The sequence below is a fragment of the Aphelocoma coerulescens genome, chromosome 1 (assembly GCF_041296385.1).
Source record: "Aphelocoma coerulescens isolate FSJ_1873_10779 chromosome 1, UR_Acoe_1.0, whole genome shotgun sequence".
In the NCBI taxonomy this organism is placed as follows: Eukaryota; Metazoa; Chordata; class Aves; order Passeriformes; family Corvidae; genus Aphelocoma; species Aphelocoma coerulescens.
Window position 1 is genome coordinate 9,481,257 of NC_091013.1, and position 26,502 is coordinate 9,507,758.

Here is a 26,502-nt window from a genome sequence, read left to right on the forward strand (position 1 = left end):
TACTTATTTGTACAGATGAAAGGTGCATTGTGTGAAACTGCACTGAACCACAACTTATGTCATCAGCAAAGGTCAGGTCTTCCTGGGGACAGAGGAGATCCTTATCACTTGAACTAATAGTTTCAGTAGCTGTTCCTTCTCTGGACTGACTGCCCAGGGAGACAGGGCAGACTTCTGCAGTTGATTTCACATCCATTCACCATAGGAAAAGAGACAGTCACAATACTTAAGTCAAAGACAAATTTTTGAGGCAATGGTGCTTGTTACTTTGTTATGAACTCTGCTACTTCAGCTTTCTCGCTGTCTTTTCCCATTTTGCCTCTATTCACTTAATCTTGCCTGTCCATTTATACTGTCTCTACCTTCTTTCCAGCCCTCCTTGCCCTTTGTGAAGCTCAGGTTTCCAAATCCTTGAACACCCAGTGTTGGATGGTACCTTAGGACAAGTGGTCCCACCATGTGGGCTGTTTTTCATAAGCTCTGTGAGCAGAACATCTTTGAGGAGGGCTGACATGTCCCTGTTCCTTTTCACTCCCAGATGGGCTCCAGCAGACTCTCCCAGGTACACTGGGAACAGTGGGTGGCCAGAAGGTGGAGGCTGGAGCATGCCCAAGCATCCACTTGCTGATACATCAGTCATTCAGACAGAGGAGCTGTAAATGGTTGCAGCACAGTCAGGGCAGATGAATTCTTTGGAGACTGTAAGATACAAAAGCATCTCTCTCGTGCACAGCCCACTGTACTGAGGTGTGCAGGTCATGCTTGGGTTTGTTTTTGGGGGGGCTGTATGTCAATCTTTTGCTTCTCACTGAGAAAAATGTTGAAGTCTTTGGGATTTTTTTTTTTTTGGTAGATGGTGAAAATGCCTATTTTTCAGACTACATATGACTGAACTTTAGTGTAACTTTTAAACAAAAAATCAACCAGAGGCAGGTATCTTGTAGAGGCAACTCCAGCCCAAACAGCAAAGGTTTAATAAAGTAAAAACTGAGTTTTTGCTGCCAGAAAGTACTGGCAACATCAACTATAGGTGACAGTGTTATCTCTGTATATCATATCACAAGTTTTCACATATTCTAGCAAACTGTTTACTTCTTCTCTCCCTTTTATATGAAATACTAGACCAGAACCACAATTCTGCACTTCATGTGGTTTTGAAGTCTTTAGCTTGGCACATCTATGTTGTTTATCAATTATTGTTTAAATCCTTTCTAATTTTTTTAAATTATTTTTGCTATGTTCTTCCAATGCTTAACACTTTATGTTTGGGAGGCAATAGAAACATGACTCAAACAAATTGGCTAACATATTAGTCTGGTATACACCTACTGAAGTGATACCAAATATTTTTTAAAAATCCCAAAAAACAACAAACTCTGCCAAACTCCAACCCCAAATTTCTAATTTCTTTCCAAGTTCTAGCAGTAACAGGTCAAGGAAATGCATTTCTTACTCAGGATTAGTGACAGACTGGCAGTAGTTGAATTCACAGATACCTATGGCCAAGAGCCCTTTAGAAATACACCCAACTTCTGCTAACATCATGGTCTTCATATGCACTGTGATACATCTACTATGGCATCAGAGCACTGAGCTTTGGTGGCTGTGCTTCTAGCAGAGGAGATAACTAAAATGAAAAGGAGAAATTGTTGCAATATTCTGTAAGTGTTCTCTAACATAACACCAGTGGGAAACCAGAACTAGACCTCAAATGCTAACTCCTACGAGCAGCTGTAAGAGCAAAGCTGTTTGTGCTCCGAGAAGTTTGTCATGTAAATAATATTTTTTCTTTCTGTTTCAGCCTTAAACTGTGAACAGAATGAAATGAAACTTGGAAGGAAGTTGTGCAAACCACTAGGGTTTAATCCTGCACCTTTTGAAATTAATGTGAGCATTTCTATAGTTGGTAAAAAACAAAAAAAACCCCTAAATACTATTAATAGGGATATAATAATTAGCACTTATGGGCAAGATTTTCCCGGTTTCTTCACTAGATGATGGCTTTCCTGGCTTAATTTTTCTCTTCCTACTTTACAGTTCTCCCTCAAACGTAAGTAGCAGCACTTGCTTTAAAATCTGCAGGTTGTATCTTCCTGCTCTTCTTTTTTTAATAATCCTTTATGGACATCACACTCCACCTTCGTGCCTATGTGTGTATCTTGAGGAAGAGCTGCTTCAGACAGTGAATTATACTAGTACCTTGTTTAATAACTAACCTAAACATTTGCCCTTGACATTCTCAGCACCTCAGTGCTAATTAAGCAAAATAAACAAAGACCAAATAGAAACCGGGCAAAGTACTTATCCCTTCTCAAAGATTTAATTTGGGATCAGCAATGCCGCAGAGGGAAGAGGGAACGGCAGGTACGTCCACACACGAATGGTGAAACGCTGAATTATTTTTTTAAACCCTCCACTAATAACTTATGATTTAAAGGTCACTCCAGAAGAAGAATTAAGGTCAGGAACCGCTAATCCTGCATCCGAGGCGGCCTTGCCTTTCGCCCGGTTCCTCGCCGTACAGATGCCGCGGCGGGGCCGGGGGTGCGGCCCGGGACCCCCCTCACTGCCCGGCCACGCCCGCGGGGTTGCGGCACCACCGCGGGGCCGCCGGGGCACAGCCGGTGCCTCTCCCTCTCCCGGCGCGGCCGAGGCCCCCAGCGGGGCCGGGGAGGCCGCTCGGGGGCAGCGGGAATCGCTGCGATGCGAGGCGAGGCGAGGCGAGGCGAGGCGAGGCGAGGCGAGGCGAGGCGAGGCGAGGCGAGGCGAGGCGATACGAACGGCTCCAGGCGCCGCCTGCGGCCGCGGAAAGTTCCCCAAAGTCGGCCCCGGCGGGGCGGAGCGGGGCCGAGAGGGGCCGCGCCCCCGCCCCTTCCCCGCGGAGCGCGGGCCCGGCCTCCCCCGGCAGGGGCGGGCACGGGGAGGAGCGCGCCGGGCCGGGCCGGGCCGGGCCGGGCGGCGCCGGAGGGCCGGGGGAGCTGCTGCACCTGATACACCGGGGCGGGAGCGCGGCGGAGGAGGGCGGGAGGGAGCGGCGCTGCTGCCGCCTGCGAACGCCGCTCGCCGCCGTTAGACAGCGCTGGTCTCGCCGCTTCTCCCTCCGCCCGCCCCTTCTGCGCGGAGCTGGGCTCTCGCTCCTGTTCCCCTCGGGGCCGGCGGCAGCGCGTCCTCCTCCTCGTCTCCCCTGGGCCCCATGGCTTCGGCCGGCAGCGGCATGGAGGAGGTGCGCGTCTCGGTGCTGACCCCGCTGAAGCTCGTGGGGCTGGTGTGCATCTTTCTGGCGCTGTGCCTGGACCTGGGAGCCGTGCTGAGCCCCGCCTGGGTGACGGCGGACCACCAGTACTACCTGTCCCTCTGGGAGTCCTGCCGCAAGCCCGGCAACTTGGACAGCTGGCTCTGCGAGTCGACGCTGCACAGCGGTGAGATTCGGCTGCCCCGGCTGCCCCCGGCCCCGCTCCGCTCCCCTCCGCCGCCGGCCCTTGCTGCCTTTCACCCCTCCTCGTCCGCCTCCCGCTCCCTTGCCCGCCCCCCGGGCACTGAGAATTCCTTCCCCTCGCCGTGCGCTGGCTGACCCACCAGCATCCCCCGAGCCGCCTCTCCTTCACTCTTGTCTCTTTCGGGACTGTATCCCAGCCCGTTCCCGGGGCCAGCCCCCACCCCGGACCGGAGCAGTGCCCGGGGCCGTGCCCCGCTGTCCCCGCTGGTTCCCCGCCTCGCCCGCTGCCGCTCCTGATCCCTGCCCGGCTCCCCGCGCCGGCCGCCGCTGCCGCCGGCAAGAGTCCCCGGCACCTTTGTCCACACGTCCTCTGCACCCCTTCCCTACCCGAGCCTCTTCACCTGTCCCCATCCTCCTCCTCCCCGTCCTCCCTCCAGCCTCCCCGGCCCCGACTCCGCATCTCGCCGGCGGTCGGGCTGGGGCGGAGGCGGCGGCGCTCCCAGCGAGCGGCGTGTGCGGGAGGGGCAGCTCCGAGCGCCCGTGCTCGGATCGTGCCCGGGGTGCGGGAGATGGGAGGCTTCAGTCAGCGAAAGGGGTGACTGGCTCCGTATCTGCCGTGGCATTCGTACAAAAGATCCCGAGTTTGAACTAGTTTTGATTATTTTTTCCGTGTGGTGGCTTCCCTGTACAGTGAGAAACTGTTTGGGATCGAGTATCTTATAAATCCCCTCCGCCCTGAGAAGACAGACTTCCCCTATCTGAGAAGTCTCTGGTCTTGGAAAGTTGGGGTTCCTAAACCAAAACCGGTTGCTACTTTGTCCAGAGTGGGGACGCCTGGGCTCGGACTCTCTCCATCACGCCGGGTGTGCCTGTGTGTGTCTTTCTCTAGCACGTACTGATATTCCCGTCGTCTTTCACGCTCCTTTGCCTTCATGCCACACTCCCCGTTGTGATTTCTTGATGCTCATTCGTTCTTCACCTTTTTAAGTCTTTGATCACAGATTGTTATTTTTTTAACGTCATTTCACTGTTTCTTGAAGTACTTCAAAAACGGGTTGTGAATGATAAAAACAAGCTGCCTGTTGAATATTTTTCAGTAAATTCTTTTGTAGTACGGTAATTGTTTTGGTTTTCATGGGTGGTTTTATTTACTTTATGCCTGATAGCAACTTCTGGAGCCCCAGCAGAGACACTGACAAAAGCAGCCAGCCTCCCCCCACATCGTTTTCATCCCCATTCCTGTCCACACACACTTGCATTGATAAATCATCTGTTTGGATTGCTGTGCTCTTTGGTTGGGTAAATCATGTAGGGACAAGATGTGTGTTTTGGGAAGTGAAGCAAAGGACTGACTATATTCTCGGTGTGTTTTGTTTTCCTCTATTCTCTGAAATCTTTGTATAGGTTCTGGGAATTAACTGATCTCTTTTCGCGTTGGAATTACACAGGTTCCTTTGCTGCTCTGCTTATTTTTTTTCTGTTGTGTGCAGTAGTGTTTGAGGGTTTAAATGTTGTTTGGGATTTTGTTTTAAATAACATAAAATGAGTTGTAAAGAAATATCGGTTTCAGTCAGTTACCAGGGTATCTACACAAAGTTTGGAGTGCTTTCTTTTCCTTCCCTGGTATAAATGGAAATTTATGTAGGAATGTCAGCTTCTATGTGTCTCCTTAGCAACGTGAATCCTTTGCCCCTTCTCCCTGTCTCCTGAAATAGTATCCCCTTGATTACAGAAAGACTTTTCAGATGGCTTGAATGAGAACTTGCTTCAAATCCCCCCCACCTCCACACACTTTACTGGGCTCCCCCCTCGATCCATCTCCCTGTCACGCATGCGTGTGTACACATACATACACACAAAAGTGGGACGGGAAGAGAAGCAGGACAGCTTATGGAGCAGCATAAAAGGACACTAATCTCTCTTGTTCCTCTATTGGTCACCTATCTGTGTCTGGGGAGGTGGAAGATGAATGGGTGAGGATGGATAGGAATGAGATGTAGTTTTTGTGGGATGCTGTGTGTTGAAAATCTGATCTGTCCTCTGGTGGTGCCTTCTACTATCATGTGCACAAATTCCTGCCTATCCAGTTTTATTCAAGTTCCTTGAATGTGCTTTACCCATTTTCCTCAAATACTGTCCAGTCTACTGGAGCCAGGTTTCACAAGCTACTGTGGAAGAAGTGAGTGATTGTTTTACTTAAGGTGACTGGAATAAACCCTTCAGTTTCCTCATGTTCAGCACAGAGTACTGCACTCTGACCAGACCTGAAATATGAGAAATTGTACTGTTTTCCTCTTGCCTTCTGCTAGTGTGTTACAATGCCATTAAAGCCAATAGTAGGGCTTCCACTAAGTTCCCCAAGTTGGATTGGGCTCATATTTGAGACCATTTTGTGTGCTGGTGTTAATATTTTAAGTGCACTTCCCTCCTACATTGTGAATCCAGCAAGCGGTATTTTGGAGATAGTGGAGAGCTCCCACAGGGAAAGCTCTTTTAGCTTGATACCAGTGCAGGCAGCTTTGCAGCTAGCTGTGAAAAGCAGCAGTACACACAGGAAAAAAGGCATCTTCACCCATGGTTTTAAGAGATTTACTTCATCATCCCTTGAAGGAGAGCACCTCAAGTGGCATCATCAAGGGCAAGCTCATGCTAGAAGCTGTTAAAGCATATTCGAGGTTTAATTAAAAACTTTTGTTGTAATTAGATGTAGGACCCCTGACTGCTGTCAGAAGGTCAGCTTGGTAGTGGAGAGCAGAAGGAAATGCACAGAGTTTGATTGCATTGGTTGTTGTAGCAGCGAATAATCTCGTTTTCCCTTGAGCCTTGCTAGTGCTTGGAGCATGTGTTCACATTCATTCTTTCACTGTTCCAATGGCTTTTTTGTAACTTGCAAGCTCAGATACGACTTTTAAAGTTGTGTAAATACTTCACAATATTGATGGTTCAAGTATGTAAAATAGTGAGTCACATTAATTTTTTGACATATGAAAATTATTCAATATCTCAATTTGCTTTTCTTTTTTTTCTGAGTCTTTAGGGTCTATGTAAATCACCCATTAGCAGCAACTTCAGGAGAGAAAAACTAACAAAGTTGCCGGTGTGGAAAGCTTCGTTATAAAATCTTGAAATTCAGAAATGCAATTGTAAAGCTCTGAATTTTTGTCAACTGTCTGGGCATATAACTATTTTCTGTGATCAAAGCTTACCTTGGCTAATGCATGAGTTGTCTTTAGACCAACTGTATTTTAAAGTCCTGTGTCTTTAAACAATTTTTTTTTATGCCTTATTTGAAATGCATTATATCTAGTTTGTGATGGTTTATTTATCAAGAGTTATATATGAATATTTATTCCTGTCACAGCATTAAAATTAAATGCATCCTGTGTAAACTGCCTGGTGTATCTATACCTGCACAGGTACTTGTCTTCATCCTGCAGATTAATAACAGTAAATTTGAATTTGTGCAATAAACTGCAGCCATTATAGTTCTTTAAATCAAAGATACACAAATGTGGTGTGGAAGAAATAAAGGGCTCCATAGAATCTGACCTGCAGGTAAACATTGTCTATTTTGACTTCAATACATGTATAAGCTATTCATAGAAAACAATGGCTTATTTGCAGCCTTTCAGTTTATTGTGAAAACGGCATATATAAAAATGCATTTGAGTGGTTTTGATTAACTGTATTCATTCTGGTGAATGTGGTGGTGGTATATGGCCTTGTTACTTTACAACCTGTGGATTTCTTTATGCAACATTCAGTTTTCTTCAAGAATATTTTGCTCTTTTAGAACTGTCCATGAATGTTAGAAAAGCAAAACACTGTCAGGGAAATACATGCAACAGGGTCTCTGAATGTCTATTCAACTTTGTGATGAGCAAACAATGAAGGTAAGCTTAGCTTATAGCATAGTGCAGTAAACAACTTGAGTCTAGTTCTATGCTTGTAATTTTGTTCTAATTTGTTCTTAAAATAAAAACAGCATCACAGGCTGTTCATTCGGTAGCACTTCAAGGGGCTTAACCTTAATTACACAGTAAATGCAGATATCTGAATTGGCATGCCAGAATAGTCTTGGGTGGTATCTCCTTGTTCAGAATCTAAGGAGCTGTTCCAAGGGGAAATTGCTAGCTGAAAAGCAACTTCCTCATTAGAAGATCTGGATCATTGCTCAGATTTGCTGTTGACATGTATTTGTAAAAAGCTCAGTGAGGCTGGTAGTTTGCTATAAAATAACAGAGGAGCTAATGTAATTTTACTAACCTGAAAAAAGTGGCTCATACAGTGTAAGGAGGAATTAATAAAACATTCCATCTGGTTTTGAAAACTAGTCTGTCATTTTGTGTATTAACTCTAATAATCATCCCCAGCACTTTTTCTGAAGGTGGATGTAAAATCAAAAGCCATACTACTTTAAACTCAGCATCTAAGACTGAGCAGGCTGATCTAACTTTGAAGTTGAGTCTGGCTTGAAGGTTGGCCCCACTTTCCATGGGGAGCTGAACTGGGTGACTTCCAGAGGTCCTTCCCAACCTAAATTATTCTCTGAATCTATGATGACTGATACTCTGTTTATGCCTTATGTCTATCTGGCTTCTTCAAACTGTGTGGAATGCCTTGAATTGGCTTAACTACCCCTCACAGCAGCCCCGATATAATATTTTAAGGTATGCTCCTTCTCTTACAAATGGATCAGTTATTTTAGCCTCAGACTTCCCAAGGCCATGGAGACTTCCCAAGGCCATGGGAGCAGCAGATCCTGTTCAACAGTCTGGACCTTTCAGTATGGTGGGTGCTACCATTGCAGCCACCCTTCTCCAGCCAGTAAGAGACATGCTTAGAGCACATTTGTGATGTTTGGGTGAGTTCATCTGATCAAGAGTACCATACACGTTATAGGTGGTAATACTCTAAAAAAAAAAAAAAAAAGAGAAAGAGGCTTGTAGCTATAGTGGGTTATTGCTACTGCTGTTGTCCATTGCAATTTTAAAATCATTAATGTTTCCTGTTGCTTTAAGTTTTGTTTATTAAATATGAGGTTCCTGGAGTTAGGGATAATACAAGTAGTTTTAATATTTGATGAGATTTTTATATTTAGAATTGCACAGAGAGTGGTCTTGCCTCTGCTACTGATTTGTGGCCCAAGATGACCACATAAGATTCAGGGTAACAGGAGGATTGGTAAAGTCCATCCAGTGTATTGCCTTATGTGTTCCACTTAAAGCCATCGTTCAGATGGGAAGTACTCCTCAAACTCTTTTAAATGCTAATTGTTTTTCTCAAGGAACAGTGGAATGAGTTTGGAAAATTGCAGAAGATTGCCAGTTTGCTGGAAGAACATTGACAACGGTGGGAAAATAGTTTCATTCTGGTTCCAGTGCAAGGCATAGTACTTCACATTGCTAAGAAGTAGTAGCTTATATAGAGGAGGTCAGAAGTAGTGAGCTTTTTGTGAAAAGCTTGTATAACACATCTCCCACACTTCTCTCCTAATGGCAAAGTTCTAAGAGTTCCAGGTTTTTGTGAAGTTCTCTAAGTTGTGGGTGTATGCAGTTGTTTGAGGGTTTTCTATTATTTGTATTGAATGAATGAATATCCAATAATTAAAATGACATAGTATCAAGCTAATCTCAGAAGAATGCTGTGTATCCAATAGAGGAAATGCCTGAGTACATGCTGTACTATTCTGTGAATGAATTATAGATTACATGATTTTCTGTAATGCTGTGCTTGTCTTGAAGTCCTCTGTTGGCGAAAGCGATGTGCAATGCATGTTGCTTTTAAATGGTAAAATAAAGATCTATGTAATGGCACCACTTAATTCTTTATTTGAAGTTGTGCTGTGTTCAAAGAACTTTGTGATTTTAGAAATAAAAGTGGGCCACAGAGCAGACATACAACATACTCCACCCCAGCCCACATCTCTACGAAGTATATATATTTCATATAAATAAGGAATGCAAGCTTTATTCTTCAGGAGAGATGTGAGATGTGTGTCCATGGGCAGACGAGCAAGCACCTGCTACACTGCAAGTTGCTCATGCATCTGCAACCTCCCAGGCATTTAGACCATTTTGTTGTCTTGCTGTCTCTTTTACACAGCAGTAGAGTTGCTTACCATACTTTTATATATATAACCCAAGTGTCCCCTGCACTCCCAGTGGCATCTTTGGGTGGAAGGTGAGGGGCACTGCTTTCCATGGAGAGGTGAACAGTCTGCATAGTGGCTGCCTAGTTATTCCCCCAGACTATCAAGCACGTCCTTTCCAGGCTGAGGAGGGTAGGTGGCAGAGCACCTACTGCCTGGAGCATGCTGCCAGTGGGCTGTTATCTTGCCTGGAACAACATCTTTCTCTCTCATCCCGTTATGTTGCTCCTGGAAAAGAAGAAAGCCATAGGAAGTGCCCAAGTGAGAGGGTTGCAGCTCTGTAGGTGGCTGCTAAGGCCTTTTTCCTTCAAAGGTGAGAGAGCCCTGAGTCTGGGCTGCCATGCAGTAATGGTCAGCATTCTTATGCAGCAGGGGAAGGGTGCATAAATGGCAGCAGAGTGTTGGAAGGCACCAGTTAGGTAAGAGGCTCTCTGAAGCAAGACTTGGATTTGCACAAATTTGTTCAAGGACCTCATAAATCTTTTTGTAGCTTGCATCTAGCAGACAGAAGAGGAGAGCAGTTGCAACCTACCCTAGCAGTCAAGAAATCCCACTGGGAAAAGGGAGCAGAGGTTTGAGGTTAGAGTCTGGAGGCAGAGCTGGGAAACAAAGACCTTGCAGCTTCTGAGAAGCTCTCTAGCCCCTGGTGTATGGCAGCTAAGGAGGCATCTTGCCTTTCCTCCTTCAGTGGTTGGCTGCCATCGTTACCCATTGGCATTCTACACCTCTGTAAGACACAGGGTCTGCACCAGAAAGCTGTTTTTTAAATGTCTCTCTGCTTGTTCTCTTTTTCTTTGACTGATTCTAAGTGACTCTCCACTCAGCATCAGGAACACTAAATCATCCTACAAGCCTCTCATACAGTAAATGCAAAATGACTGACGCCTTATGTGGAGCCTCTGAATTATCCTTAGGAGGCACTTAGGGATTTTGGCATAAAATGCCTAAATTTCTCTTTGGGTGTTGTCACTGTCCTGGTGAGTTAGAGCTATGGGAAAGTCTTCCTGTTAATCCCACGGGTGTTGTTGGGTTATTGAGGGCTTTGTCCTGCTGCTGTGTGTGGATGAAGACAGATTTCTTAGGGAAAATGTCAGGTCCACAAGCAGCTTCTTTTTAACGTATCTGTGATGTCACATAGCTGTTTCATGTGTTTAAATTTATGGCTTTTAGAAGGAAGCCTCGGTGTAAAGTGAGTTCTCTCTTAAGGAAATTATACTTTCAGCCAGAGCTGGCTGGTTCCTGTAGCTCTGGTAATGCTTTTTAAGTGTCTGAGTGACTTGAGTAGCCACATGCACAAGTAATTTTCATACTTCAGAAAAATCTTATTCTCAGTCCATAAAATAAAAAGGAAATATAAAAGCCAGAGTATGTGCAGCAGCCAGCACTAGTAAACATACTATACTAATCAATGAGCAGAAAATACGTATTTATTGTCATTTTTGTACAAGGCTCCACTGTGAAAAGCTGTGGCTAGAGCAAGTTGTGGAGGTTTGGTATGGATCTTGCCAGACAGCACTTCTGTCTGCAGTGTGCAGAAGTGTCCATTGCGGGATCCCAAGGACTGTACTGCAGGCTGGCTGTACAGGAGCAGAGTGTGGACCCAGGAACTTACAGGCTTCCCAGCTTTAGCCAATATCCCTGTCACCCAGGGCAGAATTCTTCTGAGCAGCTCTTTGAAGGCCATCATTTTGGCTCAGGTTGAGGCTCCAAAGATGACCTCTGTGGAGTAATTTGATGTGAGAACTTAATGGCCCCTGCTGTACCTCAGCTTTTCCTCAGAATTCAGTGGACCTTTGGCTTCCACAGATGCCTCTGCTCATGATCCTGCTGAAGAAAGAAGAAATCATACTGACCATGCAACCAAAGCATTTTTAGGAAATAGAGTTTGCCTTATGTTTTTATATATACATTATCCTTTAACTTTTGTTGGCTATTTGATGTCCAAGTTTGAATATGAAGCAATTAGGAATATCTCTAGCTATCCTATTTATTTAAGATGATTGTTAATGGGTTTTATTTAATTATGTGTGGGTGCCTCAAGTTTCTCTGCTTCACACGTTCTTTCAAAATCATTATTCTTGATTTTAAATACTGTACTGCAATTTCTTAGAGTGTTTATTGTCTGAGGGCAGGTACTCAATAAGTGGAAGCTTTGCAATGAATCAGAAAGACTTAGCCAAGTGTTGTGTTTTTGTTTCTTACCAAGATTTTGTTTCATACTAGAAGGTCAGTCATTGCCTTCATTATGTAACAGCTGCGTGCATTTTGGTACTTCAGCCTTTATGAGGAGAGGACTTGGTGGAGAGCCGTTGTATGGAAGAAAGGAAAATTTGATTGTTTCTTAAGAAATTAATTCAGTTCACGTGCACTGTCTGAAAGAGCCCTATACACAAATGCTTCACATATTCCACAGTATGTTTCTATGCCCACCACTTCTTCTTTTACATGGTAGAATACCTTGTCAAAAAAAAAAAAATTAATTTTGAGGTACCTGGCTGAAAACATGACTCCAGCCTTTTGCATTGATCTTTCTTGTGTTCAAAAAAGGACCTAGTTATTAAAATACACATTTCAGAACTTTGATGTGTTTTATTCTTCTTTTATGGCTTTCCCTGATTTTACCCTAGTAGTGAAGTATTATTTCATCCAAGAAATTGGGCAAATAGAGCTGCTCTTAATTAAAAATTACTATACAGCTTAAAGCCTTGGGTCATTTCAGGGAAAGAAGGGAGGAGGGTTAGAAATGTCAATGTACGGTTGACACTGTGCCTCTGGATCACTAAGAAACAGGCAGAATTTCCAAATAGCAAGGAAACCAAGCTGTCCTCCAGAAAGCTGCTGACTGTTGTATGAGGAAGTAAGTGAAAAGAAGCAGCAGCAGCATGGTTTGGGGGCTTATTTTTTTTCTTTTTTAAACTAAAGATGGTAATTTTAATAAATTTTTCACCAAGTATGTATTGGAAATATGTGTTAAGTGCCTAGGTTCATATTTATATATATTTCCAAATACTGAAACCCACATCCACAAACTAATGGGCAGATTGTTATAGTTAAAAATATGCAAACACTATAATCGCTGTCAGAACTGCAGTATATATTTCTCATGGTTATAGACACTGGGATGCTTCTTGGGGATTTTCAGACCTAAAAATAGGATACATTAAGTGAGGCTTTTCTTAAGAAATCTCTCGAGTTACTTAACAATTGTCAAAAATGTCTTAATTCTAGTTTGGATGGGATAGGTATTAGTGTAATTCTTAATGTATTGCAAAAATGGTGGAACACTGAAAAAATCTAAAGTTATCTAAACCAACAAAGCAGTCTTATTTGGGCATGACATGAGGTCACAGTGCTTTTTAAAGTCTAAAATTTATTAACATTTGTGTGAGTTTAACTAGCTTTTTTACTAGTTCCTAATATTTTTCTTAGGTAATGGATGTGTAGTTTAAAAAACTGTAGTGGTGTACAGTGAAAAAGACTGATGTGCACTCTTCAAGTGTAACCAAATTGTGTTTTGAATGCAGAAAAGTAACAGTTATCATCTATAAGGTTCCATTATACTTGTGGTTTTGCATATTTCTATCTCTGTGAGAACAAGTAGTCTCAGTGAACTGCTGAGGTTCCTGAACTTACAGTTCTTATTAGTAACTTATTTGCAAGATTGGTGCATGCCTAGAAGAGGTACAAGCATATTCTAGATACTCTGAAGTAGGTTTATGATGTTTATGTTCTGTGTACCAGTAGCACTATGTAACAGAACAATCTGCTGATCCCATTTTGGAGCTGTGTGTTGTATATCACTCTTGGGTAGTCTGAGGAAAACTACAGATCTTTGTTACAGAAAAACTGTGTTCACTGTATGTGTTTATATTGTAGCTATCTGTTTTACAGGCTGTTTGAACTTCAGAGGTAGTGGTTCTGTTTTCTTTGGATCTTTCTTTTATTTTTCGTAAAGTCCAGTGGCATGGAAAAAAAAAAATTCTGTTAAGTTGAAGACCCATGCAGAAGATTTTGCTTTCTTAATCCAACATAAGCTTTATTTTGTCACCAGAGCAAATGGCTTTCAGAATTGAAAGTTAAGATTTTTCCAAGATGACGAGATTTAAACATGTAGTTACTATGGTAGCCAGTATAGGAAAGTTTAGTCCTGTATTCTTTGTGCAGTTACATCTGACCTTCATGATGTTCTTCAACCAAAGTCCCACTTGAGCTGCAGCTCAAGGCAAGGGCTTGTAGCATTGTATGCTGCTGTGAAGGGGGCTAAAATAAACAGGCAATTCCAGACATGGTGGCCCAGAGCATAACATTCAATACCTGGTCCCCAGCTGGTAGTGAGGAACAGTAAGAGCCTCGGTTTTGTCCTGCTGTCAGCATCACTGAGTAGGTTGTCTTACTCAAGAAATTAATTTTGTTTATCTAAGTCAGTTCTTTTTTAGTTGGGAGTGTGGGTGTCTCCCAACACTCATTTGTCCTTTTACCTCCCACATCAGTACTATAGTAAGGTAGTTTGTTTATTTTTTAACCTTTCTGAAATCTGTATATGTATATTTGTCCTGGAAGTTAAACTATATTCTAGCCCCACACTTATATCATCTTTGCCTAATTTATTATCAGTTGTTTGGTTGTTTTCCAGTGTCGTTTTAGAAAGCAGTGGGATACTCAACTTATTTTCCTTTTAGCTGCTACTCCAGTGTTGTATGCCTTCCCTTTGCATTAGACTTTGGCATCTGATCAATGCAAAGACAACATTTAATATTCTATTATTTGTAGTGACTTTCAAGAAATTTTAGTTTCTGAGTTTTCCCATCTGACCCTTTGATTTATTTCATCAATTTTGTATGGCTTTTAACTTTGGTGTGATATGGATTTATGTGGCTGGTCTTTGTACCTGTGCAATTTTCTAGTGCAAGGATTCCTTTCATATTGTTCCAAAGTGGTCCATTCTGTTTATTTATTTCTGTATTTTATATCTGTAATGCACTGTGATATTGGAAGAATCCTTTCTAAATCATCAGTACACTAACCACTTGGTGTTTCTGAAGACTCATGTTAAAATTAAAAACCACTCTCCGAAACATCTCTGTCCAATACTAAAATCATATTTCCGTCCCAATAATGATAGCATAACAGTGGGAAACACAGGAAACTGACATTTGCTTGCATGCTGATGATAGAATGAAAGATTGTTCCCAGCCTTGGGGTTTAGTCCAGTAAGAAAACAAGGAGTAAAATAGCTTGGAAGGTTGAGTACTTAGTAATTAAACTATTAGTAAAGAACATGCCTGGATTTCTGAAAAGAATGAAAATAAGTGAGTGTATTTGCACAAACACACCTTTAAAATCACTTTCTTTTCAAGAAGTGCTTTTATAGCTTTTCTATTCACTTTCTTTTAATCTCCTTCATGCTTTTTCATATAATATGTGAAGGCTTTTTGGTGATAATAGCTGCCAGCATTCCATTCCCAAACTCCAAAGGTGCACTGTCTATATCTTCAGCAGATTAGATTCCTCTTGAAACTGGATCCACTGTTTATTTAAAACAGTCCTTTTTACTCATTTTCAAAAGAGGATGTTCATTTTGTTGTTGTTGTTATTTTAGTAACCCTAAGATATTTATTTTGGAAATAATTAATCTTACTTTCTTTGAACTGTGTAATGCATTTGGACATTGTATTCTGAGTATCACATGACTGCTAGTATTTTCAAAGTAATGAGATGCAAAGGATCCATAGGTCCTTTTCCCATGAGCTGAATTTATATCATCTTCCTTGAACTAGTAGAGATAAGCAGTAAATAGTGATCTGATTCTTTTTCTTGATGCCTGCTACTGGAGAGAGAAAAGGTCTTAGATATTCTTTTGGGAAAAGAGACAGCCCAAAGCCTGTGCCTTTCCAAAATCCCACAGAAGCTCTTAAGTTAGATCTTGGATGTTGTATACACACATCATGGCCATCAGTTTACAAATGGATTTTGATTTATGTGACTTAAGACTGCAAATATGTTGTTTATAACTGCATCCATTATATATGAGAATAACTAGAAAATACACTGGGCCAAGTGCAGAGGTTGCTTTTGGGGGAGGAAAAACTGCCACTTGAGGATAACTGACATTTTAAAATGGGCTTGAGATTTGACTGGGTCTGCAGCTAATGATTGTTACTGCCTTTGGAAAGTCTTGACTCCCATCTATCTTTTAGTGCTGAATATATATATATCTATATATTTTGATTCCTTTGAGCATCTCCTCAGTTTTGTTACTCATACTGTGTGGCCTTGGTACTTCCCAAGGGGCAGGTGTGTATGATGAGGCTCCATGCATTTCCCTTGCTGTGTCATCGTAATCAGCTCAAGCAGAGGTTTGACTTTCACTCTCTTTTACGAGAAAGTTACAGCAGACTGAGGGTCAGCTAAAATGCCACCAGCTAATCCCGAGCCAGCCTCAATTTCTCATTCTAAATTGGATAAAAACCAGGGGACCAAATTACTCAGTTTTACTTGAGACAAAATCCCAAGGAGGCCAACTAAGGCTTGAGTAAGCGTGGGAGGTTGTGGCACTTTGCTTCTGAGTTACATCTGTTTTATAAAGGTGATTCACTAATTAGGGGAAAAGAAATTCAAGGCACAGCTCTTTATTTACCTGAGCCTTGATGCAGCCTCTGTGTTCCTCATATTGTGCTGTTTCTGTCAGGCCTGTGGGCTTGTTTTACTGAAATTGTATTATTATTTTTTTCCCCCTCTTTGTTTTTTTTTCCCCCTAGACTGGCAGATAGCTACTCTGGCTCTGCTGCTGGGTGGTGCTGCCATTATTCTCATAGCTTTCCTGGTGGGGCTGATCTCCATCTGCGTGGGATCTCGGAGGCGGTTCTACAGACCAGTTGCAGTCATGCTCTTTGCTGCAGGTAAGCACTGGCATCATTAACAAGATTTCAGGAGAGCAGCTGAACTTTTGTGGAGGGAGATATGTTGTAAGGTATTTGAACTTTGATAGTGTGCCCCAGCCAAACCCTCTTTAGCTATTCTTATCAGAGCCCTCAGAGTGGGACCAGGCTGGAATTACCCTCACTGGCTTCACCTGCCCTTTCCACCTTCAGCTGCAGCACATCAGCCCCAAGAGGGTTTTTAAGCTCCAGTCTGAAAGTGAAAGGTGGGATAAGTTTATATGGGCTCATTGTCTTCTGCTGTCTTGTTGTTTGGATTTCCTGGACTAACTTGGCTGCTGATCACTGGATGGGTTTTGTTGCTGGCATCATCTTGATGCTGCTTGCCTGGATCAGGAGCCCTACCTGTTAGAGCCCTCAGGAATTCATCTAGGACTGAAATGTAAACTGGGCTAAATTGGAAAAGAATTGAGAAAGAAGAAGCTGAAAAACTAAATACCAAGACAGCAAGGAATAGATAAAAAAGGACTGTGCTGCGCTGGATTAAAACCAATCATATTATCAGAAAAGTGTGTGCAGAGCTCGTGGACAGAATAGAGAAACCACTCAAGCAATGTGAGATCTCATGCACAGCAGTTGCAAAATGTATACGTACTGTATCATGTAAAGGTTGTAAGATGTAAAGTAGAGTAGCATGTATAAGTATGTATAGGCAAATAAAATGTGTAAGTAGTGTATTATGCATAAGTAAGTAAAATGCATAAGTAATATATTAGGTATAAGTTGTAAAAGGTATGAGTAAGTAAGATGTATAAGTAGTGTGATATGTGGAAGTTATAAGTTACTGTATAAGTTATGTATAAGTAGGTAGAATGTATAAGTAAGCAAAGTGTATAAGTAGGGTATGATGTCAAAGTTGTGAGATCTGTGAGTGGAGTGTATTTTAAACAATAAGAAGCTTCTGTGTAATCATATTGATTCATTGATCAGAAGGTATGAGTTCCTGCAGAGATATGCCTTGTTCTGCATGCTAATTCAGAGGTGTTTGGTTACTTCTGTGTTAACTCTGGTGAGGTTTCTCAAGATATAAGTTCTGCACAGCATTAATAATTTTTGCAGTTGCACTATTATTAGTTCATAAACAATTATTTATTTGCATTATATTTATTATTTTGTGAAGTACATGCAGCAGGGGAAGCTACAGAGGATAAATCTCAAAATACCGTTTTTAATCTGTGACTTTGTGCTGCTAGATGTCCCCATTTTTTTCTTCATGCAAAGCCATCTTTATTTTAATGTTCTCTTTTTTGCAATTTTAAAACAGGGAAATTAATACCCAGAGGTGAACCCTGGAAGCTCTACATGTGAAAATAAATAGGATTATCTTGCAAGGTGTTTATATATGCCCCTGTGCCATAAGGAATTAATTTCCTTGTCATCTCAGTTATTAATTTAACAAGCTATCACTGTAGTCCCTGTTTGGTTTTAAAAACATAAAAATGGAACAGTTTATATAAACTATCACAAAATCTTAAGGGAAAGTTACGAATCTGAATTGTCTGTAAGACTGGTCCAGTGAGGTACAATTACAATATCAAATCATCTCCTTTTATATATTCTGGTGCTTTGGGGCTTCGTCAGCATGGATATTTCAGATTCTCCTGAAACTCACCAAGCATGGTTTGCCTTCATCCTGTCACTCACATCTGCATTGGAGCCAGCAGTTTAAGCCCCTTCTGATAGCCCATAATGAAGAGGATGGCAGAATCTTCAGGATGTATTAAAAAAAGCCACTTAGGAGGATATGAGAGGATGAGAGCACAGAATTGGAGGGAGTTTGGGATGAAGCAGAACTCCGGGAAGGCTCCTGCTGCCCTCTGCTGATAATGTTGCCTTGATGGAACCGAGCCCTTCAGGATGCTCTTTTATGTGCTCAAGACATATTCCTAGATTACATTCATTTGCTTTTAGGAAATTAAAGCAACCTACAATCAGAGTCCCTGAGTGGAAATCATCTGGTTTTGTTCTATGTGTGGCATTGCTTGCTTGGTTAAATGAATAAAGGTACTGGTGACATTGTTTTAAAATTTAGAGTTAATTCTGAGATTATAAGGCATGCTGGGCAGTTAACTTTGAAGGAAATTGGGTTATTGAACTTTTGTAGTGGTTTCTTATTTGGTTTTTGGCTTAATTTCCCATAATGTTGTGTGGTAACTTGGTAATTATTCAGCTGTACACACCTGTCTTGCCATGTTGCTCATTTAATAGTTAAGTTTGTACTAAAAAAAGAAACAGCTTTCCCCAAGAAGATATTTCCTCAAATCCTGCTGTTTGTGTTCTCTCCTCTGCATAAAATTGCTTTCAGTCTTTACTAAAAGGGTTGATGGTGAGGGGGGTTAATGCTTACTTGAATTTAAGAGGAAATGAAATTGGTCCTTTAGCTTATGATGGTGTTCACATCTTCCCTTTGCCTCTGTGTGTGTGCATGTGCGTTTTGAACAGCCATAACCTGAAGCATATGAGAAGAGAGATGATGAGGCCAAGACAACCTGCCCCATTCTTCTTCATTATCTAGCAAATCTGAGAATCCTTTTAGGATTTGACACTTATATTGTTAAAAGACATTTCCTACAGATTTTTATCTTTGATGTCAGCAATATGTAGAGATGAATATGGATGGCACATCTTGAAAGAACTATGGAAAAGAATCCCCCACTGAAGAGGGGAAAGTTAAGATTGTAGCAGTTTGTGCCTTATGCAGCTTTCCATGGAATCAAGCCTTCATCTGTGGATTTCACAAATCTTTCAGGATAAACGCCACCCTGACCTGTGAGTGTGTAGACAAGACCAAATATTCTGTGTAACTCTGGTTAGGAGTCTATCAGCTGCCTCTGGAAAAAGGGCACAGTATGAATTGCCCAGAGACATTTAATGATGTGTGGGTGTTGGGTAGAAAAGGTCTCTGTGTGGAAGAAAGGACAAAATGGAAAAGTTATTTCCAGATGCTTTATAGAGTCCAAACAGTTGGCTCCAGGCTATTTTTTTTTCCTTCAAGTTTTGATTTATTTTTATTTTTTTTTCTCAGCTTCAGGTTTCAGTTAGCAACTCTGTAGGTGAGGGAGAAGATTGACTGACTAGGACTGGAAGAGATGAGAAAGAAGGGGACCAAAAAAACCAAAATTCAACCTAGATACTGAGAATAAGCCAGCAAGTAATGAAAATATGTGAATGTGTTTTTATAGAGCTGACAGTAAGTATTTTAATGTTGGAAGAAGAGAACACCTCAGGTAATGGAAAAATGTGGAGCAACGGGGAGGTAGTTGCAAGAACTCTGGCATGGAGCCACCTTGGCTCATGTGGCTCTTTGGTCTAGTGGAGGTCACCAGCTCATGTACCTGCCAGGGTGTCTTAGAGATCATGAACCAAACTGTTCCTGAAAACTGCACCCTCAAAGTGCAAGCTCACAACCTTTTCAGTAGGAGTTTCATGATACACTTACCAGTTAACTGAGTGCTAACCAAGTCTTAATTTAGGGGCAGAAAGAGAAAGTGTGCTTGCTGAAAGTCCATAAAAGAAAAATAAGAAAAAATAAAGATGCTTGCCTTTTAGTGCTGTAACAAATGTAACAATGTTTGGAAGAATAACCTGTTGATGTCAGCAAGCTTTTAACACATTTCACAAGATGCTTTCACATGCAAGCTAGGGAAAACAGTGGCTAAGTGAAAAAATGATTGGTAAGAGAGTAATATAAAATGGTGGCAGATAATAACTGGAGAATACTTGGAGGATGTATCTTTTAATTCATACAGAGCACAGTCCAGCTGGATTGTGTCCTTAGTTCTGTGCTATTACCTGTTTTCATAATGATGTGGAAGACGGAATGAAAATTTACTTGTCAAATTTTACAGTGAAGCTAGAAAAAATTGCAGATACGTTGAAAGCCAGAATTTGATTTTGTGAAGTTGATGGAATGGTCTGAAAAAGTAGGACTGACTTCAGTAGGGTGCAGTGCAGGCTGCTACAGGGCAGCAAAAAGAGTAATGATATCAAAGAAATACTGTTGGGGAAAATACTCTGTAGGTCATGTACTCCAATCTCCTCAGTGAGGCAGGATGGTCACTAACAATGACAGCTTTGTCTGGACCAGTTTTGAAGAAATTTAAGCATGAAGATGTCACAGCCTTTCCAAGCATGTTCTCCTGGGCCCATACTACCTTCCTTATGATATTTTTTTTCTTTGTTGATGTCCATCCTGAATCTCTGAGATTAGTGTCCACTCTCATTACTGCCAGCTTGCATGGCACTACAAAGAAGAGGAATTTTTTTTTTTTTTTCTGTCATTGTTGCAGCTACATTTTCAGGTAATCTTTGAAACACCCAGCACTTACTGATGAAGTGCTTTACTCATGTGAAATGAGTGGGAGGTAGAGAACAGAAGTACAGAACTCACTAGCCAGCACCAGCATTTTAATAATTACTGATCAGTTAGAAAGCCACATCATAAATGCGGTTTTCTCTTGACATCAAAACTTATAGTCAAACATTTGAACAAAGAAAAAGATGACTGAAATTATATTTCCCTAGTTTTGAAGCATTTGTTACAATTTCTGCATGTTTAATATGATGAGTACATATAATTGCTTGTATTTCATGTGAATAAAATTAGTATTCCCGTTCCCATATTGCAAGCATCATAGTGGTACTCATAAAAATGGGTCTACATTTGAAGTGAACAATCAAGTTTGAGATGACTAGTCTTTTCTGAACAGCATTTGAGTAGCAGGCTTTTTAAGATTTCCTTTGCAGCCTGTTTTTTCTACAGGAAAAGACTTGTGCTTCTGAAGAAAGATAGTAGACACTTCCCTTAAGCAGGTCAGCATAGCATGGAGTCCCTTTAAATGCATTAGAAGCAGAGCAGTAGTTGCAGGCAGTGCTTTCAACTTCTTTTGGGGTCATACTGGCCATTTCTCATAACTCTGCTGACTGCTGCTTCTGGCTTACACAGCTCCCTTCCTGCTCTACAGGGAAAAACAGTGACAGAAGGCAAAATTAGTGCAAAGTGATGACAGTGCTGTGTAGGGTGGCTGCTCCCACCAGCCACTTGCTGCCAGCACTTCCTTTGAGTTCTACAATAGTGTATCTGGACCAATAGTAGGAAAAGCTGGAATCCTCACTATGGAAATGTCAAAAAAACTCTGTTGTGCATGTTGCTGCTTTAGCAACATGTTCCTCTTCCAAGAGAATCACTCTTTTTTTGGTTGTGTTTTGACAAGTCCAATCTGTAGACTGAAATTTAGCATACTTCATATGTTACACTGGTGAAGGTGGAGACTTTTTTGGTTTGCACTTGACACAGACACACGTGGAGCAGTTTCTGCATTGACTCAGCAGAGATGCTGCATCTCCAGTGCAGGAAGCCACTAAAGAAAAACTCATATATTTCTGTACATTTTCAGAAATCCTTTCTGACCTTGAATAGTCTTAAAGATGTGTCTGAAAGCTGAGCATATATTGAGGTGCTTTTGGGTGTAAAGATGCTCTCATTTTCATAAGAGTAGGTGCTTTTCCCAGTGTATCCTGCCAGAGTTTCTCCAGTGTTGCGCAGTATTTTGTGAGCTGAGAGACAAAAAATTATATTCAAATGGAATAATGTCAAGTAACACTTCAATAACTGTAGAATTAAAAAAAGTCCAGTGAATTTTGATATCCACATCAGAAAACGCACTGTGCAAACATTATGCAGATTGTCAGTCTTAAGTAAGAGTCCAAAGACTACTCTGTAGGCTAAGGTGGGATGAACAGAAATTACCAGTGAGTGTTTTGTAGAGTTTTGTCACTGAGGTTCTGATCAACATGGGGCATGATCTCCCCATACCAGTCCTGTCCTCAGGACAGGTGAGCACTTGTCTCCAGGGCTAATGAAAGGGGCCAGTTGGGCACAACTGAAGGGGGTGTGTGAGAGTGAAATGGCCAATGTGCGTCTGTGGATCTCAGAGACAGTGCTATAGGAAGTAATGATTTTGAAGCTCTTTAATGTCTTGGATTTGATCTATTTTATTACCTTCTTTCATTACAAAGTATTTCTGACCCACCCCCTAAATTCATAATAGTTTGCCGGTTTGAAGTTTAGTGACTGATCAAATTTTATAGATTCCTTGGTATTCTGTGTGAGAATGCCATTAATTCTGATTACAGAACACAGTAATGCATATGAAATGTGTGATTCACTGAGTCTCTACTGTCAGAGACTGAAAATAGTTCATGCCTCAAACATTGATATAAAGTTTTGCTCATTATAAAGAAGCTACAACTGAAGAAGGTTCCCTGAAGAGTGGGACTTTGAACTGAAAGTCAAACTGCTGATTAGATAAAGGGAAACCCATTGTTCAATCACCTCAGGCTGAGGGAAAGGTGTGCATCCCCAAAAGGCCAAAGCCACCAGCTGCAGCTATCCCCGGCTGAGTTTGGGTGGGGGGAGAGCACAGCTCACAGAAGCCAGGTTTACACAGACTGCACCCACCCGAGGGGGGAGGAGGAGGTTTTGGGTGCATGGTGCAACCTCTGGGGAGAGGCAGTGAACACCCATCCTCTGATTACACAAACTGGCCGAGCTGTGGAGCCCCCAACCCCACAGGGCACATCCACGGGACTTCCACGTGAGAGGCTCGGCCCCACAGGGCTGCACGTGGTGCAACAGACCCAGAGTCTGCTGTGAGAGACTGACCCCCACCCCAGGGGGACATGGCTGGATGTGCCCCCCCAGCCTGAGCATGTATAAACCCATGGGACTCTGTGCCTTCTGGGGGGACCTTCACCACCAAGAGACCAGCTGGAGAAGATCATCGAGGCACCAGTAGGACCCATGGAGGAGTGATACTCTTTTTATTCTGTCCCTGTCACTCTTCGTCCCCACCACCTATTTTCTATTCCTTTCTTTCTTCTTTTCTCTTTCTCTCACATTTACTATATAATAAAACCCATATTATTGTCACTGGCATGTGGTCTCGTTTGCACCTTAATTCGGGCAGAGGAATTTCCAAAGGACCTTAATAAAACTGGATCATAACATGTACTGATCACAAGTATAAATCACCTATGACAATGAATTATTTCTAGGCTAAGTAAATTATTTGATTCTCAGCTACATTTCTTAATATGTATTCTTGTTCCTTGTTTTGACTTTCTTATAATGGCAATAGAACAAGATTTGCTGTTATGGAAGGAGTAATGACTGCAAACTAAAAGAGAAAGGAGAGACAGAAAAGAATTTGGAAAATACTACTTTCACTGTTAATTTTGTGGACATTTGAAGGACCATCATTATATCACAGCAATAACATTTGTTCATCAGGAAGGGAGTATGAAGGAGCTGCTCTGTTCTCTATGAATGAAAGGAAGGTGATTTAAAAAGAGCAGCACTTACAAGCTAAAAGTCACCAAGAGCATTTTAAATGTGAATTTCAGTTATTTGATGTTTTCTTTGTTTTAGGGAAGCAAATTGAGGCTTCTTCTGACATTTGTGGTTTTTTTGTCTTTCAGTTGTTCTCCAGGTCTGCAGCTTAGTCCTTTACCCAATCAAGTTCATCGAAACGGTCAGCTTGAAAATATACCATGAATTCAACTGGGGCTATGGCCTGGCGTGGGGTGCAACTATATTTTCATTTGGGGGTGCCATTCTTTATTGCCTGAACCCTAAGAACTATGAAGACTATTACTAGAATCATTTAATGAAAAGAAAAATAAAAACAAGGATTACCCCATCTTTTCTAGCTCACAGTTTTTTTAGAACACTTGTGGAGCACCAAACAGTCTGCTCTGTTGATAAAATAGCCTTTGCCTTTTGGGTGTGAACACTGTAACCAGCTTTTACGACCATTTAGAAGAACTGCAAACACTAGGATTGCTGATCTTACATAGGCAGATGCTGCAAGCTGCTGATACATAAACTTCATTTTTCCTGACAACAAGCAAAAGGATCTACGTGAGAGTGATCATTGTGAGAAAACTGGTTGGAATGAGAATGCAATGCCAGCATCTGCTATTGCCTTCAGGGGAGCAGCTGGTATGGGCTCCATTTAGAAGTTTCCCTGTATCATAGAGGATTCAGATGTCTGATAAGCAGGCAATGGCATCTTGTACACTAGGCTGTGTTGGCCCCTTGTTACTTGCTCAGAAATGCTCTTAAGGAATTAGTTGCAAGTGACTGTGTTTAGGGCAATGAATGTAACTGGTTAATGACTTGTCTAATATCTGCACTCAACAGTCTGCTGGGAGAATAATAAAAAAAAAGAAAAACCCAAACAAGCCACCAACCCACACAGGATTTCATGAATTGGTAATTGACATCACCGTGCCAGCTGTAGCAGATTGTTGAAGGAAGTCCAAACCCAGAGACATGTGCTTCTGACTGTGTAGTTGGAAGTTGTCTCAGCTCTCAGTGTTTTGCTGGAGGGGTGAAGATAATGGGGAGTAGAAAAAGACCTGATCTGTCCCTGAGATCTAAAATGTGTGAATGAATTGTAGTTGTCCTGAGTACCCATTTAACTCCCAAACATCGTCATGAAAAGAATGCATATGGAACAAGTTCAGTTATATTTTTGAAAGGTATTTGTTAGTATAAATGAATATATATAATGCAAATATATATACGCAGAGGGAGAGAAATGCTGCATCTTAAAATAGTAATTTGAGGTGTGATGCAGTGGTTAAAATACTAACTTTGTACACATTCTTGAAGGTCTTGGATTGGTACCCCCAATTTTGGTTAGTGTTACAAAATAAACACACAATGGTTTGTCTTCTGTATATGCCCTTGTACAGACTCTGTGTTATGGGAAATGTTCAAAAGTTCACATCAATTTAAGGTCAAACTGGACAAAAATAACTTCTTGCTATTCCATGTGTAATATAATACTTTCTAAAAATTCTCTAAGGCTGTTGCAAATTAAAAAACTGCCATTTTTAAAAGTCTAGTTAGGTTGTGAGTGTCCCTGATCATCAATAATACAGCTGAGACTCCACCATGTACATGTTAAAACATTAGCACTTCAGGAGGTAAGCTCTTGTTTTTAAAAGATGAGTTTCTAATGGACTGTCTAATGATTATGTACTTCTGAGTACTCCTTGCTGAGTATGTCTCCCACTTAAAACATCCAGAGACTGTACTCATGAAATGAAACCCAAGATAAAATAGGGAGAACTCTCACATGAATTAAATCCGCATCACTTTTATTTTTGTTTACAATTTGCTTATTTGGATATTTTCAATTAATTATAAGCATATTTTTATACAATTGTAATCTTTAGAAATAACTATTTTTTTTAATGGAAAAATTTAAAATATATTCTATGTGGACCTCTGCACAAGCAGATATGCTGGGGTTGCACATCCACCTCTACACAAATGGTTTTGCTGCTTCCACGTAAAAGATTCCTGAATTACTCGGTGTTAAGATGGATCTCTTGTGTTACTGCTGGACCACCATCTGCAGGGTGCTGAGGGTCTGCAATGAGCAGGGGACCACAGGGCTGCCTTTAGGAGGTCATTGTGCAAGTATTGCTGGCTTGTGGAGATGGTTTCTGAAACTCTGGGATGCTCTGGAGTTCAGTCTTTATTACCGTGGCAGAATATTCCATATCGGCAGTCTTTGCAGAAGCAGTGGTGATTAATTAGATTAGATGGAGCAAAATGACAGCTTGACGTGGAAGGGATTGCATGGCAATGCCTGGAGAAAAAAAACGATGGGAGGAAAACTTGTATCCAGTTATTTTGCAGGCACCAAGAGAGCATTTGTAACTCTGCTTTATTTCCTGAGACTGACTTAAGGCAGATATTCAGTATATAGTTAACTCAGTATCTTTCTGAACAGCTGTGTAGTTCTTTTATTTAGCAGCATGGAGAACACTGTAGTTTGGCATGGGAATTAGGTTCGTGCAGAGAAGCCCACTGTGAGAAGATGTCTGTACCTTTCTAAGAGGATGGTGTTTTGGGGCTGGCATTGCGTGGCACTTTGTCTGTGCTGAGAAGAAGGCACAAT

General features: G+C 41.7%; 1 protein-coding gene across 3 annotated transcripts; it reads left to right on the forward strand.

Annotated features, from left to right (window-relative positions):
- The first annotated feature begins 2,963 nt into the window (after positions 1-2,963).
- On the forward strand, positions 2,964-26,502 carry TMEM47 (transmembrane protein 47). Of its 3 annotated transcripts, XR_011155574.1 has the most exons (4): positions 2,964-3,419; positions 16,346-16,486; positions 18,107-19,294; positions 19,551-19,622. XR_011155574.1 is itself a non-coding variant. In XM_069031697.1 (3 exons), the coding sequence occupies exons 1-3, from the start codon at positions 3,194-3,196 to the stop codon at positions 18,247-18,249; spliced, it is 510 nt and encodes a 169-aa protein (XP_068887798.1). In that variant the 5' UTR covers positions 2,964-3,193; the 3' UTR covers positions 18,250-19,622. The 3 variants fall into 3 exon arrangements, 2 of the variants coding, with proteins under 2 accessions (XP_068887798.1, XP_068887711.1); XM_069031697.1 differs by having other exon boundaries at positions 18,107-19,622; XM_069031610.1 differs by lacking the exons at positions 18,107-19,294; positions 19,551-19,622 and adding an exon at positions 24,005-26,502 and having other exon boundaries at positions 2,969-3,419.